General features: G+C 39.6%; 1 protein-coding gene across 2 annotated transcripts; it reads right to left on the minus strand.

The window, feature by feature from the left end:
- Positions 1 to 27,253, minus strand: LOC117303802 (adhesion G protein-coupled receptor L3-like). Of its 2 annotated transcripts, none has more exons than XM_033788163.1 (25): positions 27,033 to 27,253; positions 23,523 to 23,615; positions 20,956 to 21,075; positions 18,582 to 18,911; positions 17,879 to 18,241; positions 17,056 to 17,112; positions 16,260 to 16,400; positions 15,390 to 15,490; positions 14,203 to 14,463; positions 13,314 to 13,521; positions 12,768 to 12,917; positions 12,048 to 12,114; positions 11,462 to 11,624; positions 11,179 to 11,228; positions 10,927 to 11,050; positions 10,101 to 10,210; positions 9,553 to 9,652; positions 8,580 to 8,742; positions 8,036 to 8,102; positions 7,373 to 7,433; positions 5,701 to 5,786; positions 4,694 to 4,820; positions 4,066 to 4,222; positions 3,121 to 3,374; positions 1 to 2,955 (listed from the first exon to the last, which is right to left on the minus strand). In XM_033788163.1, exons 1-25 carry the CDS (start codon positions 27,037 to 27,039, stop codon positions 2,875 to 2,877), a joined length of 3,441 nt encoding a protein of 1,146 aa, XP_033644054.1. In that variant the 5' UTR covers positions 27,040 to 27,253; the 3' UTR covers positions 1 to 2,874. The 2 variants fall into 2 exon arrangements, with proteins under 2 accessions (XP_033644054.1, XP_033644055.1); XM_033788164.1 differs by having other exon boundaries at positions 3,121 to 3,371; positions 27,033 to 27,252.
- Positions 27,254 to 27,335: the final 82 nt, after the last annotated feature.

Genomic DNA, 27,335 nt, shown 5'->3' on the forward strand with positions numbered 1-27,335 from the left:
GACGCATGCGCAGATGACGCCAAATGTCATCTTTACCGTCGCAGAACCATCCGTCGTTGAAAACGAAAAGTCCCTCATGTACAACTGGTGCTCAATGCCCCGGCAGTTTATCCAAGTGTGTGTACGATCAAATGGAAGCCAAGTTACCTCTATTTGAATCCATATCAATGTGTATTCCTTCCAATGGAAACGTCTACATAACAAACAAACACCAAGTAAACCCAAGTTCGAATGCTCCTACAGATGTACATCTCTAAGATAAAACAAACCGTACAAGCAATACATTGACAAGAAAAAGAAGTGCGTACAATACGCATATTACACTTTACCTTTAAACATAAAAAAATTCTCTCCATTAAAATATTTCAGCGGAAGATTGTTGGACAATTTGAGCCGAAATTTATTGGACAGTTTTATATTCTGCCTTCTGCCACCTAAGTACAAAAACAGTCAGACACCATAAAAATGGTCTCATCTGCTAAACTATATATACATCTGCAAAGCCTCTGAAGTAAGTACCAGTTAATGCTTAACTACATGCACATCATTAAAAAATACCCCACCTCTAAACACAAAGTACACTTTCAAACCAGGACCTACATTTTATCATAGAGCTGCTTTACAAAAACTAGCCAAGCACAGCAAATTATGCTTACCAGATTAAGGTTACCAGCTACAATACCATCTACCATGTACCATTTCTAACTGGTGTCCTACACAATTTCGCTAAGCAGAAAAATGCTCAGCAATATTTTCTGCTTTAGACAGCTTTATGAAACTGAGCCTCTTTGCCCAAGTTCATGGAGCTGCGCAAACACATAGAGTAGCTTAAACACATAGAGTAGCTAACAACAACAAAGTGTGCTTAACAGAATAAGGTAACCAGCGGAAATACTATGCTACATGAAGCATCTGTGACTGGTACCTTGTTCACTTTTGCTCAGCAGGAAACTGGTAAGTACTTATTTCCTGCTTAAGCAGCTCTATGAAACAGTGCCCAGGAGAGCTACATACAGGCCTAACACGTAAGCTCATTCAGGGGCCAAAATACATTTTTCGTTACTAAAAAGGGCGCCTCTATGAGGGTCATTTCTACAGGAAAATTTCAGGGGCATTGAGGCAACAACCAGGGCATGGAGGCAATTGCCTCCGTTGCCTCCGTGAAGTATCAGTATCAGGCCTGACTACGAAACCTAGCAAGGAAGAAACTTGAGAACTAGACGGTTCCTTGTGAAGTTCAATTTCAGTTGTTGCGGTAAAATAAAAAAAATCAAGGTATACAATTCTTTGGTGCTAAATAAACATAGTCGTTAACTACACATAATATTTGTACTGAATTTACATAACACACCAAGTGTGGACCACAGAGCAAAAAATGTTCAGACATTACCTACAAAGCATTCTGTGGAGTTTCAAGGTTTTTGCGAACTAGGGCCTTTCACAAACCTCGGCTTGGGTTCCGGCGCAGGCTCCGCATGCTGGTGTTCGTGCAATACGTGCTGCTCATAAATACAGGTTAAAGGCCAAGCCTAAGCCTGAGCCCAAGCCGAGGTTTGAGAAAGGCCCTTAGACAGGAAGCACCTTCTCTACGGTGTAGGTTTATTTGACTCAAAACGGAGTAGAATCACCTGAGAAATTATCTACGCTTAAAATTGCTGTAGTTTTTTTAAATGATTTTGAGAACGTCTGAATAATTTCCTGTTTTGTTCTTAAAGAACTCGGTTTTTTTTTGGTAGTTATTAAAGAACTTGTATTGTTTAGTTCGGATAAGAACTTACCCTGTTTAGTTCTTAAAGAACTTACCCCGTTTAGTTCTTAAATAACTCGTCATGTTTAGTTCTTAAAGAACTATATTGTTAAGTTATAAAATAACTTGTATTATTTAGTTCAGTTCTGATAGGAACTTACCCTGTTTATTTCTGCAAGGAGCTCATTCTGTTTCGTTCTTAAAGAACTTGTACTGGTCCAGACCAAACAAGCAACGGCTTTTGAAAGATTTGAGGGAGTGAGGGTCAAAGAATAGTTCAACTCGTATTGTTTAGCTCTGATAACAACTTACCATGTTTATATCTAAAACTTGTCCAGCTATAATTATACCTACTGCTTTTGAGTAAATTTTGTGACGTGACACAGGAGTTTTAAATTTGATTTTTGATAAAACAAAAATTACTGCGTTGATCCGAGTATAGTTCAAAGTTCCAACATTATCGTTCACCCTACTCCCTTGAGTGATTTACAAGAATCCTTCCTCACTCTAGCAAAATCCTACACCATTATTATAACAAGTCAACAGCAAAATGCTGGACTCTGATTATGGTGGTATGCCTGATCCCATGAAAGCATAATCAGTTTACGAGTGCAGTCCTCAGTCCAACACTATTCAGTAACTCAACACCCAAAATGTTCTTCTTCTACTTCCTTATAAAGTGCAGCCTTCAAATGGTTGAAGATGTACGCACTGCGTGTGAGCGCATGCGTTGACTTAGGCAACAGGAATTTGTGTGTCAGGTGCAGATAGAATTATTAATTAAGAATTAAATTAAAGCGGACTCTGATTAAGGTGGTATGCCTCATCCCATGTAAAAACATGATATGTACGTTTACTAGTGCAGTCCTCAGCACAACACTATTCAGTAACTCAACATCCAAACTGTTGGAATTTGATTTATGGCGGACGGTATGCCTGATCCTTTGTAAAGCGCAGTCATAATACTAGTGCAGAGCTCAGTCCAACAAAATCAAGTGAAACATGAGGTTGAATTTTGATGGTGTGTTAGGGGACAGTTTAAGTTAGGGTAAGTTAGGGTGATGAAATTATGTTTAGTAAAATTTAATTTCTATTTCGATCAAAATGCTACTTAACGTCACTGCTGATCAGACTGTCGTGACAATGTCGCCAGCGTCTATCTCTGTGACGGATCCGCTTGGTGGCCGGATGGCCATGACGTCCAAACTCTGTAAACAAACAGATATATGACAAATAAATGACACAAAAAAGTCAGAATTTCTGTCTCTAAAAGTACAAAATTGTACAAAAATAGTCACATCCCTTTCGGGTATAAAGACAATCAGGGTACTTTATCACCATTGCAGGTTGGGAACCTGTCAGTGTATACTCACCGTCTCTTCGGTTCGAGGTCTCTTCCCTTTAAACTTCCTCTGTAGCTGCGCACTACTCATGCCGATCAGGGGCGAGTCTGGCCCCGAACTGGTCCCCGCTACAAATCGGTGTCCCTTGACTCCTAACATCTCCTCGTTCCTGAGGTCGGGGGAGGTGTCACCGCTGGAGGGGGTGCGGTGCCGCGCCTCCTTGGGGCTGGCCGGGGTGTCAGCCGGGGGTACAGGCTGGGTCCTCTTTGATTTTCCAGTACCTACTGAGCGATATGAAAGGAAAACTTTAAGCTTGAAATCGGGAACAGATTTACACCTGTGCCCAATTTCTCATACAATCGGCTTAATGCCGACGTCTAGAAGGGCACAAGATGTAAAATCCACAGAGATACAAAATGTTGACAGAATCCTAAGCCAAAGGGACAGATTGTGGCTGTTTACTCCGAAGATTAACAGAATCCTTATCTCTAGTCCAGTGGTGTAACCAGAGGGCGAAAGCCGACCCCCACCTCCCATTGTGATATAAATGTAACAATGAATAGTTCAAACATTAAACAGCCTCCCAAAATGATGTCTTTGCCACCGCTTGTCATTTCTCCCTCCCAATAACATTTTATGATTCCGCTACAGCTCTAGCCAGAGACACAAACTGTGGCTTCCTAATCCAAAATAATGTCTTTGCCGTCGAGAAAGACTCAGCTACAACCCTGTCCATATCTCGTTGGCCCCCCTACCCCCTTTCAATGTTGGTTCTGACTGCCCGTCTTCTGCGTTACAGTCAACATTGAGCCGGGGGGGGGGACGGGGGAGAGAACGATTATTGTCAGTGGGAAGTGTACAGTGATTGGTTTTATGTAACGTTAGGAATAGGTGGTCCAAGCATTTTGACCAGGATTGTAGGTTTAAAAAAATCATCTGGCCATCAATAACTGTTTCTAAAATGAAGTATTTTACCTAGAGCCTTGATTGGAACGTATCGACGGTAGACGCTGTACTTGGTAGAGCGCGGAATGCTTGGCGTAACGGTCAGGCCGAGCGTCGAGCGACGTTCCGCCAGGATCTCCACGACCTCCCCGTTCAGTACACAGAAGAACACAAAGAAAAACGCCCCCTTCAACAGAAATAAACAAGTTTCGAGAGAAAATTACAAATAGGGTCAACAGTAAGGATGTAGTTCGGGTTTGTAAACTCCTACAAAACTTTTTTTTTTACAGATGCCTTTAGGTTTCCGCAAGAAGACATTATAACAAAGGTAATGTCCACAAAAATGTCTCGCCTGCTGTTCATTGTTTCATACAAGGGGCTCAGCAATTTTCATCTGATAAGGGGCACTTCTACTGGGAAAATGTAAGTTTGTATTGGAACCTTGCAGAGGGCACCACAGCAAAAGCACAGGGCACCACAGCAAAAGCACAGGGCACCACAGCAATTGCTGTGGGTGCCATGGGTCATTTCAAGGCTAGTTTTGGTGGTACAATAATTAAACACAAACCTTTGGAATGGGGATTCAAGATAATCACTTCTTCAAAAGTCATAAATTAACTGAAAACATTCTAGCCAGGCTAGCCTGGTTCTTCTTTACCTGTAGTATGTTGAACATGGCAAAGAGTATCTGAGGTATCATGCTGTACATCATGATGGAGAGGATAGCAAACGCCCAGGCTATCAGCATCAGAACTCCCTGAATCCAGCAGCCTTTACAGTGATTCCTACCATCCAAAACGAAGTCAATCAATCAACACATACATTTATACAATTCGATTTGATTTGACCGACTTGAATTGGTTTATTAAGATACATTGCATTGCGGCCTAAGGTGGGATTTCAAAATCTATAATAATTATTATGAAAAACAGATTTTTAACAAACAGCATAATCAAATAGGAAGAAACTATAAATACACAAGTGAACTTGCGCGTACCCATGTGTAAGTCTTTTTTGTGGGAGTGTTAGCTCTTTACTATTCATTTACACAATGCAAAGCTAAAAAACAATACTTGACAAAATCATATTCAAATACAAGAACGCAAATCAGTATGTATTACTAACAGCAAGCTAACACAAATAGAGGAGGGGATACGACTTCAACAGATGATCTGATGAAGACCGAAGTGTCGGTCTAAAGTTTCAGGTATGAAAATATTTTCAGTGTTGTGATCAAAAGTTTACCTAAATTGTAGATGCTCCTTTTGTCTATGAATACAGTACACTGTCTAAAACACATCAAAGTAAAGCCCGGTTCATACTTCCTGCAAATCCCAATACAATTACCATACGAACGTTGACGTCACAAATTCGCAACAGTTGAAATGTGTTCAACTCTTGTGAAACATTCGCAGCGAAAACAGGGCTGTGATGTCAAAATTTCGTTTCGCATTTGCAGGTCGGTGAAGAGATAGCATACATGTTCCGTCTGAACGACAAACCATATGTGTTTGGATTCTGTGTGTGGTGTTGGATCTAGTCACCATAGTCCTACAGAGCTTCACCCGTTACGTTTTCTGGTGCGGTGGGTCTACCAGGATTACAGGTTAAAACAAATAATATACTCTTAAAGTTTCCTGAATGTTCCAGATTCCGTTCACTTACCCGATGATTTTATTTGCCTCTCTATCCTTCGAGTATGAACTCTCCATAATGGCTTTACCAGTATACACCAAGACAAACACCGTCACCTAAGAGTAGAAAACAGTCTCAAGAGTTCATATTATTGCTAACTATGTACTGTATAACTACTGTTAATTAATTATTGTTATTGCATACTCATTTTATAAGCCTACTTAACCCTAAGTCACTGTGAAACTTAATGTAATTATTGACTGTTGATTATTGTTCTAATAATTGCATTCACTGAATATGTTCATGTTCATTATTGTTTATATTGTCTCTGCTGCGCCTTGAACAACTGTTTAGTGTTTAGACTGATTTAGCGCATTACAAATACCTATTGTTATTATTATTATTATTATTGTTAAATAATGTATTATATAAGATGTAAGGATAATAATGAAACATTAACAATAATAGTAACAATGATATTATAGTGCCTTTAGACTGTGCAAGTCTAGAGCATATTTGAACACAATGGCAAATACGATTATTTATTGACACAATACAGCTAGTTCTACAAAACTTGACGACAACAAAATACACTCCAGGAAAAAAATGAGAGAACTAATTTGAACCAAGAGATAAAGTCTAAACAAAATCTAGCTCATTATAGGCCTATTGATGACAAGTAACTAATCAATTTGTAAATCAAAATTAATCAGAACAATTAATTAACAGTAATAAACAAAGCAATTAGACAAATAATGTATAATGAAGCAATAATGGAGACACATTTATATAGCGCTGAACCCATTGCAAAACTGCTCCCATGCGCTTTACAATATAAATAAGAAAACCTATAACAGTTAACCATGAAAAGTGAAACCATGAAAAAGTAACAAATAAGATCCACAAAATGTGATCAATATAAACCAATAAAGGATAAAATATACAGATCTTCAGCAATCAATCAGTTCTGGAAAAAAAACACGTACAAAAAAAATCAACTCACTGAAAAATGTCACAAGGAGTTGTAAAAGATAACCTAGACATTGAAATCATGGGCAGACATAATCGTAAATATCACAGCATTATGAAAAGAAAAGTTGCAAATGTCATAATAAATTCACTTCTTTCATTATTAATATAAAGCATCTCATAAAACAGTAAACATTTCAATCACATGAATAGATGGTCACATTACAATCAGCAATATATCGGCAAAACAATACATGAACAAAATATGAACACTCCAAATTTGTAATCAACACAACCGACTGCGTCAAGTCTAGTGCCATGGACACAGTTCAAAGGGCAATATTTTGTTTCCTACAAAAGTGATTAAAGAGATATTTGTTTTGTGTGAACCATAGAAATAGAACTCGGACAATGTTGCATGTTAAGTTATCAGTTTTGGGCAGTTTGACACACTTGCTGCTAAACTGGAACTGAAAAGGCATGATAATCTTCAAGTGCTTACTGTATGAAAATGAATGACGTATCATTGCAAATTCATGGTAAATATGTAAGCTGGCCGTCTAATTTTCATGCTAACCTGTGAAACAAGCTTATGCTTAAGCAAACTGTTTCATAATAGTAGGAAAATTTGCTTCACGTAAGCAGCGTTGAACTTGCCCCCTTTATGAAATTTGAGCCATCTTTTAAACAGGTAATTTTGAGGTTTATGAAGATTGAAATGTTACGTTCTTACCGCGGAGAGCCCCAACGCTGGTCCAATCAAATACCAGATATGCACAGGATCCAAAAGACATCTGGAGAAAAACAGAAATAGATGCAATGACTTAAGCCCGGTTCATACTTCATGCGAATGCGAATGCGAAGCGAATTTGACGTGAATTTGACGTCACACCCTCGCAGCGATTATTCGCAAGGGAGTAGAACAGAGTTCAACTGCTGCGAATTGTTCTTGCGAATTTGTGACGCCAAGATTCGCTTCGCATTCGCATTCGCAGGAAGTATGAACCGGGCTTCAGATGAAATATTAATAATAATAAAGTCAGATAAAATACTATTATTGCACAAATTGGTGTGCTTTCAGATGCCTGAGAAAGGCTTCAGGCCTGAGGTCTTTCTCAAGTTAAAATATTTTTGTGAGAAGTTACTTCTTTTTAAAAACTAGATTACTTTAATAGAGGGAGTCGTTTCTCACAATGTTTTATACTTTCAACAGCTCTCCCAAGGCTCGTTAAAAACCAAGTTTTCATGCTAATATATATTTTGAGTAATTATCAAAGGTGTCCTTAACCAGGACTCAAAACCACATTCTTCTGATCAGAAACACCAGAGCTTGAGTCCAGTGCGCTTGGCACAACCTTTAGAAATCAACGCTAAGAATCTCCACTTAGTTACTTACACATCCGAAGAGAAGTAGTTATCCCATTTGACCTTAGCCACCGCACCAACAAGGACAGCCGGAAACACTTCAGAAATCAACAGAGAAAAGAAACAATAATTAGCCATCATAACTATCTTTGTTTGAAGGAAACACCAGGAAAAAATCTTCTTGAGTTCTGACAACAAAAAGTCCCCCATTAACGAGAACGCACACTACCCTATGACTAAGTCTTTTTTACTGTTTCGATTCAGGTCTTTTACAAAATTTTGAGCAGTCTTGTGGATTTTTGTTTCCCAAGTTAGAACCCCCAAAATTGGTCAATACACATAAGCCTAATATAAGTAAGATTTGAAGTTTTGCACGGTGGAAATGCGATATGGAAAGGTGTGCTGTAACACCATGTATCTGTAAATGAGTTGGGATGAGTTGGAGTTGGGGTGGATCAGAAAAGAACCATTGGTTTTAACTCAACATTTCGATCAGTATGCTCTGATCGTCTTCTGGATAAAGCTGTACGAGAAAAAAAGTTTTAAAAACACGAGAAAAATTTATCAGAACTTACAGTATCCTATGATGTAGTACCGCAGCATAGAACGTTGTTGCTGTGTGTCGGCATGGATTGAGTTGACCACCTCCATGTAGAGGTTAAATGCCTCGTTACAGATCCACGCAAAGGTGGCCAGGAAGAAGAAGTGGATAGAGATGGCGAAGACCTTGCAGACCGTCTAAATCGGGGAAAAAACAAAAAAAAAGTAATTGTCCACGAGGAAAACTGACTGGTTAAGTTTTCAAACAGTTTGAATTTAAACAAAGAAATATTGACTGGAGTGGGACTTTAACCAATGGCCTCCAAATTAACGACCGTGCCGGCGCTCTACCAAATGACCTATCTAGCCCGATGTTGGCCGTTTTCGTCAATATCTTTGTTCGGGGGTGCCAGACATAAGCCATACACCCGCTAACTGCCGTGTAGCCAAGGATCGCACCAAAGTGCAACTTGGAAATGGGCAGCCAGGGATAACCTTAAGGGGATGCAACTTTTTATTTAGGTATCAAATAATAATAATAATTGATAAAAAAAAATACTTATAACAACACAGGGCTGTATGCTTCGTTTTTGAAAGGGCACCAAGGCACTAAGGCATTTTTTTCTTGGTAAAGGGCACCCTATGATGAAATTGCAAATTTGTACTGGAGCATTTCAAGGGCACCAAGGCAATGACAAGGGGACACGGAGGCAATCGCCTCCGTTGCCTCCGTGAAGTATCAGGCCTGACAACAACTTGGCATCTCAAAGGGCTGATCATTATTTATTTCTTTTTGGGGTTGAACAAAGAATTGACTAGAGTGGGATTCGAACCAACGACCTCCGGATTAACGTGCCGGCGCTCTACAAACTGAGCTATCTAGCCCTATTATTGGCAGTGTCCCTATTATTATTATTTATTTCCATACAGGTTTTTGTACTATGAGACCATTTTATGGTGTTGTTACAGCCCACTGCTGATTATTTAGATCCAAAAAAGTTAATTTACCTCATTCTCATCACGTGTGATTCCAATAAAGTAACAGAGTTGTAGACAGATCATGGATATAGCCAGGTTACGATGCACGGCAACGGTGTCCGTCTCACATCTATAATAAAAAGGTCACACAGGGTTAATAACGAACAAAAAATAACTTTGTCAATTTGCTTGTTTATCTTCACTCTCTTTTTGATTCTTACCCTGCTCTGAAATGCAGAGGTTGTGGGTTCGAATCCCATCTGAGTTGCTCATTGTGGGCGGCCGTTTTTGTAAAATGATGTACCTCAAAATAGTCCACTTTGAACTGTTTCAAAATGGAATATACTTCTCTAGTCTGGCCCAATGCTAAAACTGGAATCTTGAGCCCCTTTTACTGTCCAAGTTCTCTTGCAAAATCTTGTCAAACATTGCTACATTTTACAACCTTGCCAAAATTAAGCAAGGGACCCCAGTTAAATTGCTGTCGTGTGAATAGCACCTTGGACTCTGTCTTGTAGTCCAGAGGGCTACTTGAATCTCTGCCCTTTGTGTTAACAAGTCAAACCTTTTGTACTGACCTGAGATATATGAAGACAGCCATAGACGTTGTGAAGAGACAGAGCGACACCAAGATGCCGATGTAGGACGCTACGGTCAGCGTAAAGCGTGGCGGGTCCTCCGGCCTCCACTGAGAAAGAAAAAAGGTTACAAAACATTATTCTCCATCAACATTAAAGCCATTGGACCCTTTCGGTAAACAGTATTGTCCAAGGCCCACACTTCGTTTATCACAACTTATATATAAAACAACAAACCTGTGAAAATTTAGGCTCAATTGGTCATCGGAGTTGGGAGAAAATAACAGGAAAACCCACCCTTGTTTCCGCACGTTTCGCGTGCCATGACATGTGTTTTTAATAAATCCGTAATTCTCGTTATCGAGAATTGATATTGTTTTAATGTTTTCTCAAAAAGTAACCATTACCTTCTGAACACCCTGTAAGTTATTTGTAAATCTGTGAACTTTTGTTTTTTCTGTACCGAAATGGTCCAATGGCTTTAAAGACACTGAGTCACTGAGGAGATGATCGTCAAAATGAACCACAGTACCCTGTCAGACTTTTCCATTTCGTGAATCACCCATTTGTCTATGACAAACTGAGTCCGTAGTTTTCGGTTTGGTAATGTTGTTGTTCTCCTGAAGACGAAACATCAAGACCAAAGCGGCTCTTTTCAGAGCCAACACTCCTTCAAAAGAGATTTTACTCATGGTTGCACCCGCAAAAGTGCACTATTAATATTTTCTCCACACCATGCAAAGCTTTAAACACCATTTAATGTTGTTGTTGTTGCTAATACTTGTAAAGGGGGTTAAGTGTGAAAGCAAAAACGAGCGTAGCTAACCTTAGTGTCGTACATGTCGGTCGTTATGGCGAAGACCCCAAGATGGGTGCAGCTGCACTGAGCATGCTCCCCGTCGCTTTCCGTCACCTCGCAGCCTTGCTGCACCCACTCCCACTCGTTGGGTCTGAGTTGGCAAAAGGAATACATATAATATTTAGTAGAGGCATGGATTTTTGGGGGACTACCCATCAAAAGTGGTCAGTTCTAAACTCAAAAAGAACATAAAGTTGCACAAAAAAAATATATACTTACAAAGGATTACCCCCAAGGGTGACGCATTCTGGGTTTGAGATATTCATAAGCTGAAACAAAGGAATGTAAAAATAAAATAAAATATTTGTATAAAAATTCATTTCAGTTCAACTTGACAACATTTATTTCCGTAATGCAAAATGTATGTACAAGTATTATTAAAGAAGGCCTAGTGATTGTGAACAAAGGTGTATAAAGAGCTACAAGAACAACAATTATACGAGAGCAGTTTTTTTTCATTATTAATGATACAAAAATCCTTTAAAGAATTCGTTCTCTTCACCTTTCGGAATTTCATGACGTAACTTATCGGATCTGAGGAGTTACTGAAGACGATGGGGCCTTTCTTGGTGTGCACCCTGGTTGCCATGACGACGCTGTTTAAGTTGTCGTGTTTGTGAAGGTGCTCCTTCATTTTGTCGCGGTAGAACTTCACAATGACAGGCCTTAAAAGAAATCAAAATTAAATGGTGAGAGAGGTAATTTGAAACTTGGGGGGGGGGGGCATTGACTCCTTCAAGAAATCATGGTGTGTTCCAAATGGAATGCCTGGTGACAATACACATACCCTCTTCGTTCCCCCGCTCAATGTTGTTAACCCGAGCTGGAGCGCTGACTGCGTAATGAGAGCCACCACTGAACAAGGGGCAGAGCGAGATATGGCCACGGTTTGTAGCAGTCAAAATAGAACACCCATCATTCCAATGAAACACCTAGGTTTAGGGGTTACAAACGGAGCACCTAATGTACAAAATGGAACATTAAGTATGCAAAATGAAACACCTAGTATTCAAAATAAACACCCATCATTCCACATGGATCACTCGGCCAAATGGATGATCCACAAACTTTTCCCAAAAAGGACTTACTCCGGATGGTTTGGCAAGTACTCGGGCAAGGTAGTGTTGTACCTGGTGTAGGATATGGCCACATGTTCTGCAAGCAGGAAAGAAAAAAATGCACACATTATGGGACGGACAAGAAAGGAATAAAGAACTTTTGTCCAAGTTTAAAAGTCAATGATTTCCACACTTTAGATGCAACTGTTGGAAATACTCGGTCTTCGCAGACCCTTTTGGGGAAGAGTCAAAATTAACAGAATCTATTTTTCCCCTGGTATTTCGTGGAGTAAATGTAAATCTACATTAGAAAGATTAGTAAAAAATATATATATATATTTTGTTTGCGGTAACACCATGTGTGTATCTACTTGCCAGGTAGAGTTTGTTCTTAGAGAACTGTCTTGCTTTATTTTACTGCCGCTGAGTAGATAATCAGAGGTTCGGGAGACTTCTCAGTTCTGAAAAGAACTGTCCTGCTTTTTAACTATTACCAGGGCGGATGGTATAGAAAATAGACTGGACTACTACTTTAGCTTACAGGATCGTAATTAACTGTAATGCCGGGGGGTCAGTTCTGAATTGATCTCAACGTTTCGACTAGCTTGCTCTAGTCATCGTCAGGAGACTGTATGGCAGAACAAACTCTACCTGGCAAGTAGATACACACATGGTGTTACTGCAAACCAAACATACATTGATACCTCACCATGCAATGCCTCAAATCCTATATAAAAAATATCTGTTTACCCGGCCAGCCGTCTAGTGGTGCTTCCTCAAACAGTGTCTCTGGCAGATCGATGTATCCATCTTTGTCGTTCAGTGACGCCATACCGGGCGAGCTGTCCGGTAACACAAGGCCCTCGAAACTCTCTGGCTTCACGATTCGAATGTGAAATGCTGCAGAAAGGAGCATCATTTAGTCAGGTTGGTAAGACACTGCTCTAGAATTGCAAAGGTAGTGGGTTTGAATCCCACCCGAGTAATATGCCTGTGATTTGTTTTCACAGAACTCGGGAATGTACCGAGTATCCCCTGCTAACACACATCGCTGTATATGGGTACAATCAAAATGAATATTCTTCATCCTAAACTGTTTCTATGTAATTTTCTTATGGCATATTTACTATTATGCGCTCTCGAACAGGCTGGTCCTGGTGAGAGCGCAATATACATGTAATTCAACACCCACGAATGTTTGTAGGCCTTGACAGGTTTTAACAAGGGCAAACTTTAAATAATGGGACAAATTTTCTTCTTGGAGCTATATAATCGTAAACAAAATATTCCGCTCACCGAAATTGGAACCGATGCGTGTGATGGACCATTCGCTTGGTTTTAAGGTCTCTGCTCTGATGTGTAACAACAAGCTGTTAGCGACCATGTCAGTGAATTCATGGACGGCCTTCAGAACCTTGATGGCCTCGGCTCCTCGTGGCGCCGTCCGACGCCAGCCCGGATTGTTCCTCTCGTCCAGGATTATGTCAAAGATGTTGCACGCAACCTTTGAGGAGATTAAGAGAATTCAAAAATGGATCCGTTTTCGCAAATTATGTTTGTGAAAAAGCACAAATTCTGAATACTTTTACAATTGTTTTTTTTCTTCTGTTTTTGAAGGTATTTTATTAATAGCAAAACCAGAACCTGTCTTCACTGCAATCTTGCTTGGTGGTTGGCTGATGTTAATTGAATTTTGAGAATTTAGATTCAGGGGGGTCAAGTTGGCATCTTGCCTTGCCTTTCACCTCTGCGACCCCGGTTTCAATCGCACCAGGAGCACTATGTGGATTGGGTGCTCAGTTACTACTCGAATGCGTGGGTTTAAGCTCGGGCAATATTGCTTTTATTATCCCACGATATACCGTCAAAGAAGTATCACGATATTCGATTTAATCGCGATTTATATTTGAAGTGTAAAATTCTGACATTTTACTATGCCCAATTTGCATACTTCAAAAATCCAAACAAATCGAGGTATAAGAAATGGTATCGCGATTTTCGATTATATCGAGATATCGCCAAAGCCTACGTGGGTTTTCCCTGGAATAATGATTCTCTGTTGTTTTCCTCCAACATCTAAAACTGAAATTTCTTCATCATCTCCTCTTTGTGTTTGGCTCCAACTAGAATAAATATTTATCCAGAGATTCACGTCAATGCAGTGCAGCAATTTCACTCATCTCACCGTGACAAACTGCAATGTCTCTTCCATGCTTGTATAACCCTGGCCCTCTCGTATCGATGCGTTGATGCCGTCGTCTTCCAGGCCCAGTGAGGCGTTCTGGAGCAGAGAGAGCATGCGGACGCCCTCTATATCGGCCGTGATGTCAGACGGGTTAGAGCGATACTGGACCGCATCCCGGTGAAGCTCCTCTAGGAGCTCTAGAAGCCGAGACCGGTTCGATAGCGGCCCCTCCTCCGTCGTGTTGTTTAACAACATTTTAATCTAGATTTAAAAATAAATATAAAAAAACAATCAAATACAATTGTTGGCTATACCACTCGGCTGTGTGGAATTATTTTTAATCAAGAACTTATCCGATGTTGATTTTGTATTAATTAAGCACTGTATACTCAGTACTACCTCAAGCTCTGTGCAAAAAAAAATCCCTGATAGATCGGTCGGGCGGGAACCCACAGCCTTTGCATTGCTAGAGCAGATTTCTTACAACTAGATAATTGAGCTGGTTTTTAGAGCCAGTGTTGTCTCAACGTTTAGAACAGAAGTCGCGCAAAGTATACTGTTCAAAACGTCAAGACCACTCTGGGGGGTTTTTCAGAGCCAACACTAGTCCAAAAGAAATTTTAAACATGGTTATGCTTTCAAGTTTACTGTTAATGGTAAATTTGTATCTTAAAGGAACACGTTGCCTTGGATTGGACGAGTTGGTCTTTAAAAAGCGTTTGATGAAATGCACATGGTTAAGAGATATTTTGAAAGAAGAATATAATGATCGATACAAGTATAACTCGAAATTGCATGGTTTTCCTTTTGTCACGAACTAACATGATCTGCCATTTTATGGAGTCAATTTTGACTCCATAAATTGGCCAACCGTGTTTCTTCGCGACGTACAAGGAAAACTGTGCAATTCCGAGGCATATTTGTGTCGATCATTAAATTCTACTTTTAAATTATCTATCTAACCATTTGCATTTCATACCAAACGTCTTCAAACGCTTTTTCAAAAACCAACACGACCAATCCAAGGCAATGTGTTCCTTTACATAAGGTAGGGTGCACAACATTGGTAAAATTGAACTATCAATGGTCACAGATGCAGTTGAAATTTTACTGTTTTATAGTTGAATCTTTTAATTTCCACACCATGCAAAGCTTCAAGCACCACCTGTCTTTATCGTCTACATTACCTTATTATTCAGCCTTCTTGTGTCTTCCCCAAGGCATTCAGAAACGTCCGCTTCTCCCCACAGTCCCGCCTCATTCAGGCACTTCCGATAACCTCGTCTGGCTTTGTGGGGGTAAAAATAAAAGGCACTTATAGGTTTTGAATTTAAGGAAAAACAAACCTCACAAATACTTAGAATGCTGCAGCCAGAGATGCAAAGCTATGAAAAATCTTGCTTCTCACATTCAAGGCCCTCCATGGATTACCACCTTGCTACATTACTGATCGTCTACAACAACGAAACATCAGACCAGGCCTTAGATCGTCATCATCATCACACATACTCTATGTTCCCAAAACTCGTCTGGCAAGTTACGGAGACCGTGCCTTTTCCAGCTGCGCACCGCGTCTCTGGAATTGCTTGCCAGACGAGCTGAGGGACACACCTGATCTGTCTACTTTCAAACACAACCTCAAGACTCATCTGTTCAATTTGTCAGCTTGCTAAGCTTCCGGCGCCTTTGAATGGTACCATTCTAGATACTGTGCGCCTTATAAATGGTATGTTATTAGTTTTATTATGAAAGCTTGCGGGCGCAAAGCATGAAAGGTTGTGAGCATGAAAGATTTCCTGCTTACATACATTACTTTGGTTTTGCATTCCCTACTCTGCAACCTGGGGTGTTCCATAAGGTTTTATCTTCATTTTCTTGTGAATTTGGTCTTAGTTAAAAAATATTTTTTACTTTTTTGAATTTTTTTATTAGTATTATTATTATTTTTTTTTTTTTTTTTTTGGGGGGGGGGGGGAGTGGGGTGGGTTTGAAAAAAAAAATGCATTTCCGGTAAAAAAAAAAATGGAGAAATCACATCCCTAATCTTGTTAACTTACTGTCCACACTCTGATACGTCCCCGAGGCATCCTTCACAAGGGGACCATTGAAGTCACCTGGGCACGGCATGGAAGCTCGCTTACCCACAGGCGTGTGGTTCCACTCGATATTTTCTGCAAACTCCTGTTTACACTGGGGTCCTGGAAATATGGAAAAAGGTTCGCATCCAAAGGTTTCAAAAGCTCTACTCAATTTCTGCAACTGTTTCAAATGTAAGTGCTGTAAACTTGCGGGTACTGTACCAACCATGTATGAAATCTCTTTTTAGGGAGTGTTGGCTCGGAAAAGAGCCAGTTTGTTCTCACTGTTTCTAAAAGACTCTGCTCGTCTTTAGGAGAACGTTAAGTGCAGGTTTACTACTATTTATAGGTAATTCATATGTTTCAGATGTATTTCCTTTTTAAACAGCAACCTGAACGGAAACAATTTATAACAGAAATTCTTTTTAAATTTTGTGTTTGAGACTTGCGGACAAGTCGTTATTGGTCTGCCTCGGTGGAAGACAGTCGAGTTGTGTCAGTGCTCCCGCGAGATCACTACTCTCGCGGGAACTGCTGGTTGCCCGACTACTACTCCCAATTAAATGGGACCGTAGTCGTGAGAGTAGTAGTCTCACGGGGCCAGCAGTCTCACGAGAGTACCGTAGGAATCGCGGGCTATCACCGCAACAGACATTGAACAACTTGTCCACAAGTCTAGTGTATAATGTGTTTGTTTATCATTCAATTGGAATTTTGATATTTTTATAACTCTGAATTTGTTGTAATATTCGGACGATTTGGTAATTGTACTAACCGATTGTTTTAGTGCAGTAAGTGTCGCACCCTTCCTCTTTGTCTCGAATGCAGGAATCTGGAATGCAAGACAAGTTTAGTTCGACAAACTCCTTACAAAATTTGTGGGTTTTTTCCTTCATGTATTCAAAACTTTGGCCGACACATTATGGATCCTTAAAGCCAAGTTCGCATTGAATTTATTATAATGTTTGAGACAAATGGGTAAATCTTCCTGGTGTATTTGAAGTAGGCCAAGTAAAAGAGATGATGGTGAAATAAACTAACTTACTAAATATAAAGACATGAGGGCGCTATGCCAGTGACCTTTATACGGATGTGACCAAATACATGAGCTAGCTTGTATTACATTGGTTGAAGAGAAGCACATCAAATAAAAGTAAGAAAAGCAACGCAACCAAAGCGATGCAATTTCTGAGTTATTTATACCGACACAGCAACAACATTCATAAGTAGGACTTTGCATGGTGGAAATACGATATGGAAAGGTTTGCAGTAACACCATGTAATCTCTTAATGAGTTGGGGTGGTTCAGAGCATACTGATCGAAACGTCGAGTTGAAACCAATGGTTCGTTTCAGAACCACCCCAACTCATTTAGAGATAGTCATTACATGGTGTTGACGCAAACCTTTCCATAACAACATTCATAAAGACGTGGTGTTTTATTAGCTACTTTCATCAGGACAACGAAATCACAGAGCACAATTTCACAGAGCATGTAGTGATTTGTTTTGTGGCATGACACTTTGCTCAGCAATCACGCTTGATACATGAGCCTTAAAGAGCAGTCTTAGCTCTTGAGAAATCGAGCCCAGTCTTACCAAAGACCCCAGACGGCCAGCGTAACTTCAGACTTCCTCTGGTCCCGATCCTGAAATCCACCCATTCCACCACGTCTCCGCAGTAGTTGAAGGTACAGTCCTGGTGCATGTCAGCGATATGACTCGCCTCCAGGGCACCCTTCCACATGTTTAAGTAGCTGATCTCGCCCTTGAACGACACCGCCCTGTCGAAGGAAGAGTTGACGAGCTTGTTGCCGATCGTCTTGTCCGTCTTCTCGGTGAAGTTGCGGTCGCGACGAATGCCGACTTCCAGCTCCCCGCCGGCTCGGATGGTCTCGCCCGTCGCGAGGTTCTCCCCTTCGATGATGAGGCGCCCATCAACGAACAACGACCAAAGACCACCTGTGAAATACAATGAGGGTCTCAGCAGTCAGTATCAATGTGGATCACACCTTTTGATCAAACTCAGAAGTACAAAAGAGTTTAAGTGGACATGATGTGTTTTGGGGTACTGTTATTTTGAAATTTACTATATAAACGACATGTACATTAAATTTTAAAATGATTTAATTAAAAAAAAAATGCACAAATGATTGGTTTCCAATAATCCCCCAAACTATGTCTTTCCCTCACCCCGAATGAAAATGTTTGGTTTCACCAAGAGGGCCTGATGCGTTGAAGATAAAAAAACATCAAATGAAAACTACAGCATGAAAAAGGTCTAGATTACTGTCATCACTACCTTCGCTATTCCATGTGCAGACAAAATGCAACCATTTGTCACGAGGTAGTTGCTGCCTGAGCTTAACGGCCGACTGCTTCCCTCTTATCCGCATGATGAAACTGCTCCCGAGTCCGATCCACAGCTCCTCGCTGTTCCGACTCGAGAAGCCATAGGAGAGAATGCTGCTGTTCCGCCCGCTCTCCCCCTCGTTGGCGGAGTTGAGGCGGAGCCAAAGGCCGACCGTGAAGGCCTGGAGGGAGGGGAAGTTCTTGCCGAGGAGGACGGCATAGCTCACGAGGGCACTGTTGCTGATGTTTGTGTAGTCGAGACGCGAGTCTATGGACAAGGCTATACAGTTACAAAGAAAAAAATGTCAATATGGGCTCAGCACTACTACTGTACCTAGGTATCCCAACTAATAAAAATAGAATAGAACTAAGATTTTTATAATAGTATTGATAAAAAAATGGGCTGTTAATGGATACTGCTAGCTTATGAGGGTTCGTTCCGCTATCGTCTCCACGAACCCTCAGTCATAGTTCTACCATACATAACTTAATAAGTACAGTACCTAGGTAGGAGTAGTCAATGGCTTTCTGGTTGTATTATTGATCTTATTCAGTTCAGACCATATAGGGGCCTAGTTAAGACTAAGGGTTAGAGTAGACCGATAATCAAAATCAAAGAGAGCCATTACAGCCCAAACAACGAGGTAGACTAACCAATCGGAAAAGTTTCCGTATGGGCATGGCGCCACCACTTTTTCATTCGATATAAAATAATATAGGAACTTATTTACCTGATTGATATATCTCTTTTTGTTAAAATGAGTGAAAAAAGTGGTGGCGCCATACGGAAAGTTATCCACCAATCCACTACAAAAAGTACAAGTCACCCAAAAAATAAAAAGTTTCCATTATAATCTATAAAAAAAAAATTATAATAATCCTGCCACCAGTTTCTCATTCATTCTTGAAATTGAAATAGTCCTTACTTAAAATCAGTGTCTAGTTCATCTCAAATTGAGATGAGCTAGACACTGATTTAGTTAGGCCTATTCACACAGCAAAGATCTTATTAAATAAATTCATGAGATGACAGCCACCAGCCTACCACCTGTCCAGCGAAGAAAATTAAAAATGAGTGAAACATGGTAAAACAAACATTGCATGGCATGAGTGCCGCATGCATGGTGGTGAACAACAGTCGGTGGTTTTCAGAGACTTTTCCTATAGAAAATTTGCTCACCGTTAAAATGTTTTTAAAATTATTAATAGATTGATGGAGTCTGGCGTTGTTCAACTTCTGCTCGGGTGGTCGGGCTAGCTCATTTTGGCATGGAGGAATTTTGGTTTGGATGTCGCGCTGCCGGTGCATTTACCAAGTCGTCGTCACATTGACTTTTGTGTTGGTGTTTTGGGTTTTTTTTTTTACCCAAGAGGGCGCTGTTCTTTATAAGTTACCGAAATTAAGATTATCAATGAGGAATGTTTTGTTTTCGAGCATTAATTTCTCTTCTAAAGCCACACGGATACATTTCCCTCCCATTGATTATCGCTTATTTTTCTTGGGGAAAGAATTACGTAAAAATTAACAGAGTGCAAAACAAAACGAATAATAATTGCTAATAAATAATTTAATGGGCCAAAAATTGACACAATAAAAAAGGAAATGGGCATGACTGCCTCGCGACCATCAAGAAATAACAATCATAGTGCAGACTGTTGTCAGTTCACGCAAAATTCAAGCAAATTAATTATTGTGGAATTAATTGAAAAACACAAGGTATATCGCTCACATTCTTTAGCAACAAAGTAGGACTACGGATAAACATACGCTGAAAAAAAAAAAAAATAAAATAAAAAAGCCTGCATCCCCCACCACACTCCGTAAAGTGAAAAATAATGTCCCGGACCGGTTTTAAAAAATAAAAATAATATTTGTTTTCATTTTTTTGACAATACAGACGACAAACCCAGACCCAGCCACAACAGCAGCTGCCAGCCTCGTCTGGCATTTAACAGAGGTTGTCAGAAGTCGGCGGCCCGTACTCTCCTTTAACAAGCCTATTGTGCGGTAGCTGCGCAACTTTGTACTTTTTTTTTCTTTTAGAAAAAAAAACTTGACGGGCCCGTCGTCGGCCAGGCGACATTTCTTTTCTTTCTGTGTATAGTATAGAATTACAATCTGCAAAAATGATCCTGATTTTTTTTTTTTTTCGATTTAGAGGAAGAAAAAATGTCTCCGGGAGCGGCGGCGCAATCCTGATGGACAACATTGGACTAACCAAACGGTTCCAAAAGTCAGCTCATTGGCCGGACCTTAAAGGGGGACTCGAGGTCCGATTCAGTTTTGTGATTTACTCATTTCCAATAAGTTGTTTAATACGTACCTATGCATTGCTGGCTGTTCCAGTCGAACCCGGCCCCACACTCGCAGAAATACGCCCCCGGTGTGTCCAAACAAGTTGGCGTCTTGTAGAAATTTGGGTGACACTGTCCGCTGAAATGACCTGCCCGGAAAAAAGGGATTGTTTTCTATTGACAAGATGACCTTATCACAAGGCTCGATGGGACAAGTGTACTGACATGTAACGGAGGCAAGGGAGGCGATTGCCGCCATGATTCCAGTCATTGACTTGACCCTTATAGATTTACAATTTCCTCAATATTAGGGTGCTCTCTAATGTGAAAGGGTGAAAAACACCACTCTTTACATTTCGAGTTGTCCCTCATTATGGCTCTTTAAAAAGGGAGGGGTGGTTGTTTCGCTCAGAGGGGTTTCACCCCAGGACAGAGTGGAAAATCACTCAAAAAGATGCTAACTTCAATCTTAAAGAGTGAAGACCACTCGAACAAGATGCGAACTTCAAGTTTAAAAAGTGAAGACCACTCGAACAAGATGCTAACTTCAATCTTAAAGAGTGGAAGACCACTCAAAAAGATGCTTACTTCAATCTTTAAGAGTGAAGACCACTCGAACAAGATGCTAACTTCAATCTTAACGAGTGGAAGACCACTCGAAAAAGATGTATCCCTCATACGGCTTTTCAAAGAGTGCCTTTTCACTCCTTTGCATTAGAGAGTGCCCTTTACCAAGGAGAAAATGCATTGGTGTCCTTGCTCTTTCAAAAACAAAGCATTTATATATAAGGCCGTGTCCGAAACGACGACTTCGGCTACAGCTACGTCTAGATCAGCGCGTCTACCAGTGTTGAAGAATAGGCAGACGCGCGCGATCTAGCCGTAGCTGTAGCCGAAGTCGCCGTTTCGGACACGGCTTTATACAGGCCTGCTTGGCCTACTCATGTTTCTTAGTTCCTCAAGGTTTGAAAATAATATGACTCCCCAAAGGTTTTTGTTTTTTGAAGTTTAGTTTATATTTGCACATAACTAAAAGAAAATTAATTTCGTAAAAAAACCAAAAACGATTTCATCAGCAAATTTGCCGATGAAATAATTGTTTTGAAGTTATGTTACAATAGTTGAAAATATTGTGGAAATGATTCTTCTTTCGGCTGTTTGAGATTTGGAAGGCGGAACCTGACGAGAAGATCAACTTCCACGCCTTCAAGAAGTCGCTAATAACTTACTATGGCCATAAAGGAAAATTATGAGAAAACTGAAAATGCGAATAAAAATGTTGGGAGTTGGCTTGGAACTGTTTGCCTGTAAATTTCCTCGTGTGTCATTTTCAGTTAAATCATTTACACTTTGCATGCATGCAATAAACTTTCTACATGTAGTCGGTGTTTTTTAATTACTCTAACAAGGCGTCATGTTTCACTCTTGAATTCTAAAACTCAGTGATGGGACAAACATTATTGCGTGAGTCCTGTGTTAAGGCAACTCTGACGTCACAGAGGTTTAATTAAATTGGTTTATTTTCAGCGTCAGTTTGAACAGAGGAAGATAATACTCATCTTCTTATTTCATAATCTTTTTTATTTCATCGAGATTGAAGTGTCAATGTCCATTCCAAATCCAATAAATAATTCTCAAGGACAAAATATTAATATAATGTTTGTGTACTTTGTGTGTGAATGGTTAAATCTGATATGTAATAAGAAGAAAATAGGTACGAGTGTTTGTCAATTTTGTTGTATGTAAAGTGTTTATTTGAATTTGGGTTGAACAAAAACAACGACTTAAGTGGGATTGAACCTGCGACCTCCGGATTAACCTACCGGTGCTGTATAAATACCAACTGATCTAAGAAAGAGGTTGACAAAATTAGGGAGGAAAACGCGCAGTGAGTGTTTTTTTACGAAACATTGATAAGGGTGTGACCAAAATAGAAATGATAATGCTAATGCCACACATGCTTTTAGAAATACTATAAAACGGCATAATAAAACTTCGTGATTGTTGTGTCCTGTATAATAAGTTTCTGAACCTAAAAGTTATTTTATATTGATGGGAGGACGAGGGTTTTGAGCACCCCAGCTATCAGGACCGAATTTCATAAAGCCTGTAAGCACACAGCACTTGCTAAGCACAGAAAAGTATTGCTTAACATAAACACTAGGTAACCAGGCAAAACTACATTAAGTTGACATTTTTGTGACGGGTTCATTACTCAATTTGTGCTTAGCAAAGAAATTTGTCAAGCAGTATTTTCTGCTAAGCAGATTTATGAAATTAGGCCCAGACGCTCCCCCGCCCCGACAACAAGAATTAAGAACAAAAAAATTGTTTGAGCAAAAGCATCATTGCATAATTTATAAGCTATTTAAGTTTTAAAATAAGTTTCCATTATACACCAACCAAAATGCGGGCCAGTGACCAGTGACTTTCAAAAATAATGTTTCTTAGTCCAGTAAAAGTTATCCACTCCTGGTGTAAACCACTCCCTAATGTAAACAAAAATTTGCAATCGGAAAATAATAATAATTTTATTCAAATTTGGTGTATTAAACAAGCTGTGATCAAAACTCTGGACAGAGTGAAAAGTACATACCACAGTTTGAAACTTGGACAAGAACAGCCACCGACAACATAAACACGATCGCACTGGCCATAGTGCAGCTTCTGTACGTCCCGATGTCGCCACCTGCAGTGAATGAAGAAAGTACATGTCAGAAACAAAATAACAATTTTTACGCCAAAATTTCTGTATATTGATGCACAGTTTGAATGTTATTACTAGGCCTACTGTATGTACCTATTGAAGACTGTTGGAATGATGTCTAAAATAAGATTGTCGAATTGTTGACCAAATAAAATCGAAACAAGTTTTGTTTCACAGAATAAGTTTTGCTTGTCCTTTTTTCCCCGACTATTATTTTCTGCTGATGATAATGGCAAAAATATCTCGTTTATTTCTAATTTCATGCGTATGGTCTGGTACCTCTTCAGTATCACAAAGATCTAGTGAACATTTGACATGGTTGCCGCTCTATTTAATTAGCGCACTAATAACCTAAAAGACACTGAACACTTTTGGTAAATTGTCAAAGACCATTCTTCTCAGTTGGTGTATCTCAACATATGCATAAAATAACAGACCTGTGAAAATTTGAACTCAATTGGTCGTCGCAGTTGCGAGATAATAATGAAAGAAAAAATACCTTGTCATACGAAGTTGCGTGCTTTCAGATGCTTGATTTCGGGATCTCAAAATCTAATTCTGAGGTCTCGAAATCGAATTTGTGGAAAATAACTTGTTTTCTCTCGAAAACTACGTTACTTCAGTGGGAGCTGTTTCTCACACTGTTTTATACTTGTAACAGCTCTCCATTGCTCGTTACGCAAGTAAGTTTTTATGCTTAAATCTTGCTTGAGTAATTACCAATAGTGTCCAGTGCCTTTGTTAACACTACATGTAAATATCTCTTTAGAGCAATGTTGGTTCTTGAAAAGAAAACTACTCAAAAGAGATTTTCACATGATGTTCCGCAAACCTCTCTTAGTTATACTTCCACCTTGAAAAGTTTCAAATCCTAATACGCATATTATAATCTTTATAGTCTGTCGCCTTTTTGGTGTAGCTGAAGGATTCAATACTCCTCCAACACAGCACGCAGGGTATGCGACCAAAAACAAAATGGCGGCTGTTGGCTTAAGCCATGGACACATTGTACAAAACATTAACATACAGTGATATAGAATCCCTCCTTTATGTTACACTGAAGCAAGTACATGCTTCATATCGATGCCTCGGCAAAACCCAAACTCGTCCATCTAATTTGATTTCACACCGTATTGATGTGCCACACTCTCCGTGCAATGCATATTATAGCCACTCGAAAAAGATTTTAAAGAGGCTTTCTTGCCTTATAATGTAGTCAAATTTTGTAGTTTGGAACTTCTGCTCCTTATATCCTTTTAAAGAGTAATTGTTCTGCACTCAGGCACCCATTGTGTGTTGCAATCACGGTGAGAGTGATTTAAACAAAAACTTTAAATGTTCCTCAGCTGTAAGATACAGCAGCGAAACATAGGCTACAAACGGCATTTTGTGGAGTAATTCATTAGAACAACGACGGACCACTCTGCCATAGAATGTAACAAAAACCGCACAATTTCAAGGGATATTATTTCAAATCTAGTTTGAACTTTTGAAAATATTTTTCCCAATCATATTCACTTCATAACAAACGCAATTTTATTTTAGGCAAAATCGCCCAATCCGACGGCAACGTGCACCTCTAGGACATTATTTCAGCCCTGAAGCCTTTTATCTGAAAGCACACACATTTTTGTACAACGGGTGTTGTTTTCGTTATTCATTGTTCAACAGGTTTGTTAATTTATGCACAAAATGATGGGATACACCACTGAGAATACCGGTCTTTGACAACAACCAAAGGTGTCCATCCAGTGCCTTTAATAGCTGCTGACAAAATACAATGTTCACAAACTCCAAAGGACTCCCTTGATGGACTCCTCTGCTCTACCTTTTTGAGCAATGTATAAATGTTCCTGTTCCACAAAGTAGTGATGTAACATACCTTTAAGTCCCATGATAATTAATTTAATAAGCAGTTAAATGATCGCCATCATTTGCCTGCCAGAAATTATAATATCTTATATTACGGATGCATACCGCGGCCACCACCACAGGGAAAACAAGATTTTGTTCAATTAACGCATTGCTTCAAGCAAAATTCCACGATTCGTCCATCACAGCGTACGGCGAACGGTTGGGTTTCATTTTGCGCGGGGAAAAAAACGTATGCAGATTTAAATGACACACGTTGTTGTCGTCTGCTCAGGGCCGTGGGCAATACACCGCCATGCCATCGTATAATCAAATTAGCAACACGTCTGATTTGCTCACGCACTCTTCATGAAAGCCATTGAGGGAAAACTGCAGCTACCAATTCGTGGTATCCCAACCACAATAAACATTCCACAGTATAAATACCTAAAACATTGGTATTTCTCTCTATAAGAAATTCCTGGTCAGAATATTGACCGGGCCCAATTTCATCCCTTGCAAAAAAAGTCCAATCTAATAGGCGAAGTATCTATATCCTATAGGATTTATGTAGGATTCCTATAGGATTCCTATAGTTTTTTTCGTCACTTCTTTGATTTCTATAAGATTCCTATAAGATTTTTATAGTTTTTTTTTGTAAGGGATAGAGCTGCTTGTTAATCACACAAAAGTAGTTTTAAAGCACAATACAATTGTGCTCAATACCAGAATAGGTTACTAAGCCAAACTACCACCGCGCGAAATTGCGCAAAATGCACATGTTCACACTTAAAACGATCAATATTGAAAAGAAAAATATAGAAGAAAAAAAACTAATTACATCAGTGTTGACAATGATTAATAATGACTCAGAACTGCTGTCATGTATTAACAACAAAATTATTTTTGTATAAGAGTAAGTGTACGTGATTCAGAAAAAACGAGTCTTGAATTGAGGTATTGCTGAATCAATACGATCGCGAGTCGGACTCCATGGTCATCCATTTATGCAGCACACAGTCGATATTCAATTCAACTCGATGCACTTGTATTCTTCATGTTGAAAATTACAATAAAACATCAGTTGACAACAAAATATAACAACGAGTATAATAAAGAAAAGGTGACATGGATGCCACATAATTCAATAATTAAATGTATAGAAATTTCAAATAATATCGAGTGTAAAAAATTAATAGCCAACATGCAGGAAAAAGGGTTTAAAAGCACTGCTTTTATACATTTCCCTGTGACAGACAAGGACTTGGACACGACAAGGGGAAAAAAAAACAGTGACTCGGACCAGACTAGTCAATATAAATAATTGTCAAAACAACAGTCTTCGTAAGTATCTAGATCTACAAATACATATTCAAGGAGTGATGTTTCAAATATTGTTAGAAAACGACTCGAGTGAACGAGACTTTTTAATATCAGAGTTGAGTCTCGAGTGCTACGCAGTAAATAACCCTTAATATCCTCCATCAATTAGACTCCATTCATTACACAATACAACACAATACATCATCATAATAGCCTATCCCTCACCTGTCATATCCAGCACTGCACGACTTGCAATAGGGAGGCACGATAAACCGGCTCCGCACGCAAGAAACACTGTGTATTTATATGCGGCAATATTGGAGTACACTCGACTCAGAAGACGAGATGGAGAAAAACTACGGGCTCCTCCAAGTCACCATCTACATGTATACATCTAAGACCTCCATCCGCTCTACTCACTGTGCATAGATGCAATCTCCCTCTCTCTCATGTCTCGTGCATGTCATTATCCCTCAGCAATGAGGCAGCTATTTTTAGAACAGCATGAAAGGTCACGTGGCCGCAGCT

The sequence above is a fragment of the Asterias rubens genome, chromosome 20 (assembly GCF_902459465.1).
Source record: "Asterias rubens chromosome 20, eAstRub1.3, whole genome shotgun sequence".
NCBI lineage: Eukaryota > Metazoa > Echinodermata > Asteroidea > Forcipulatida > Asteriidae > Asterias > Asterias rubens.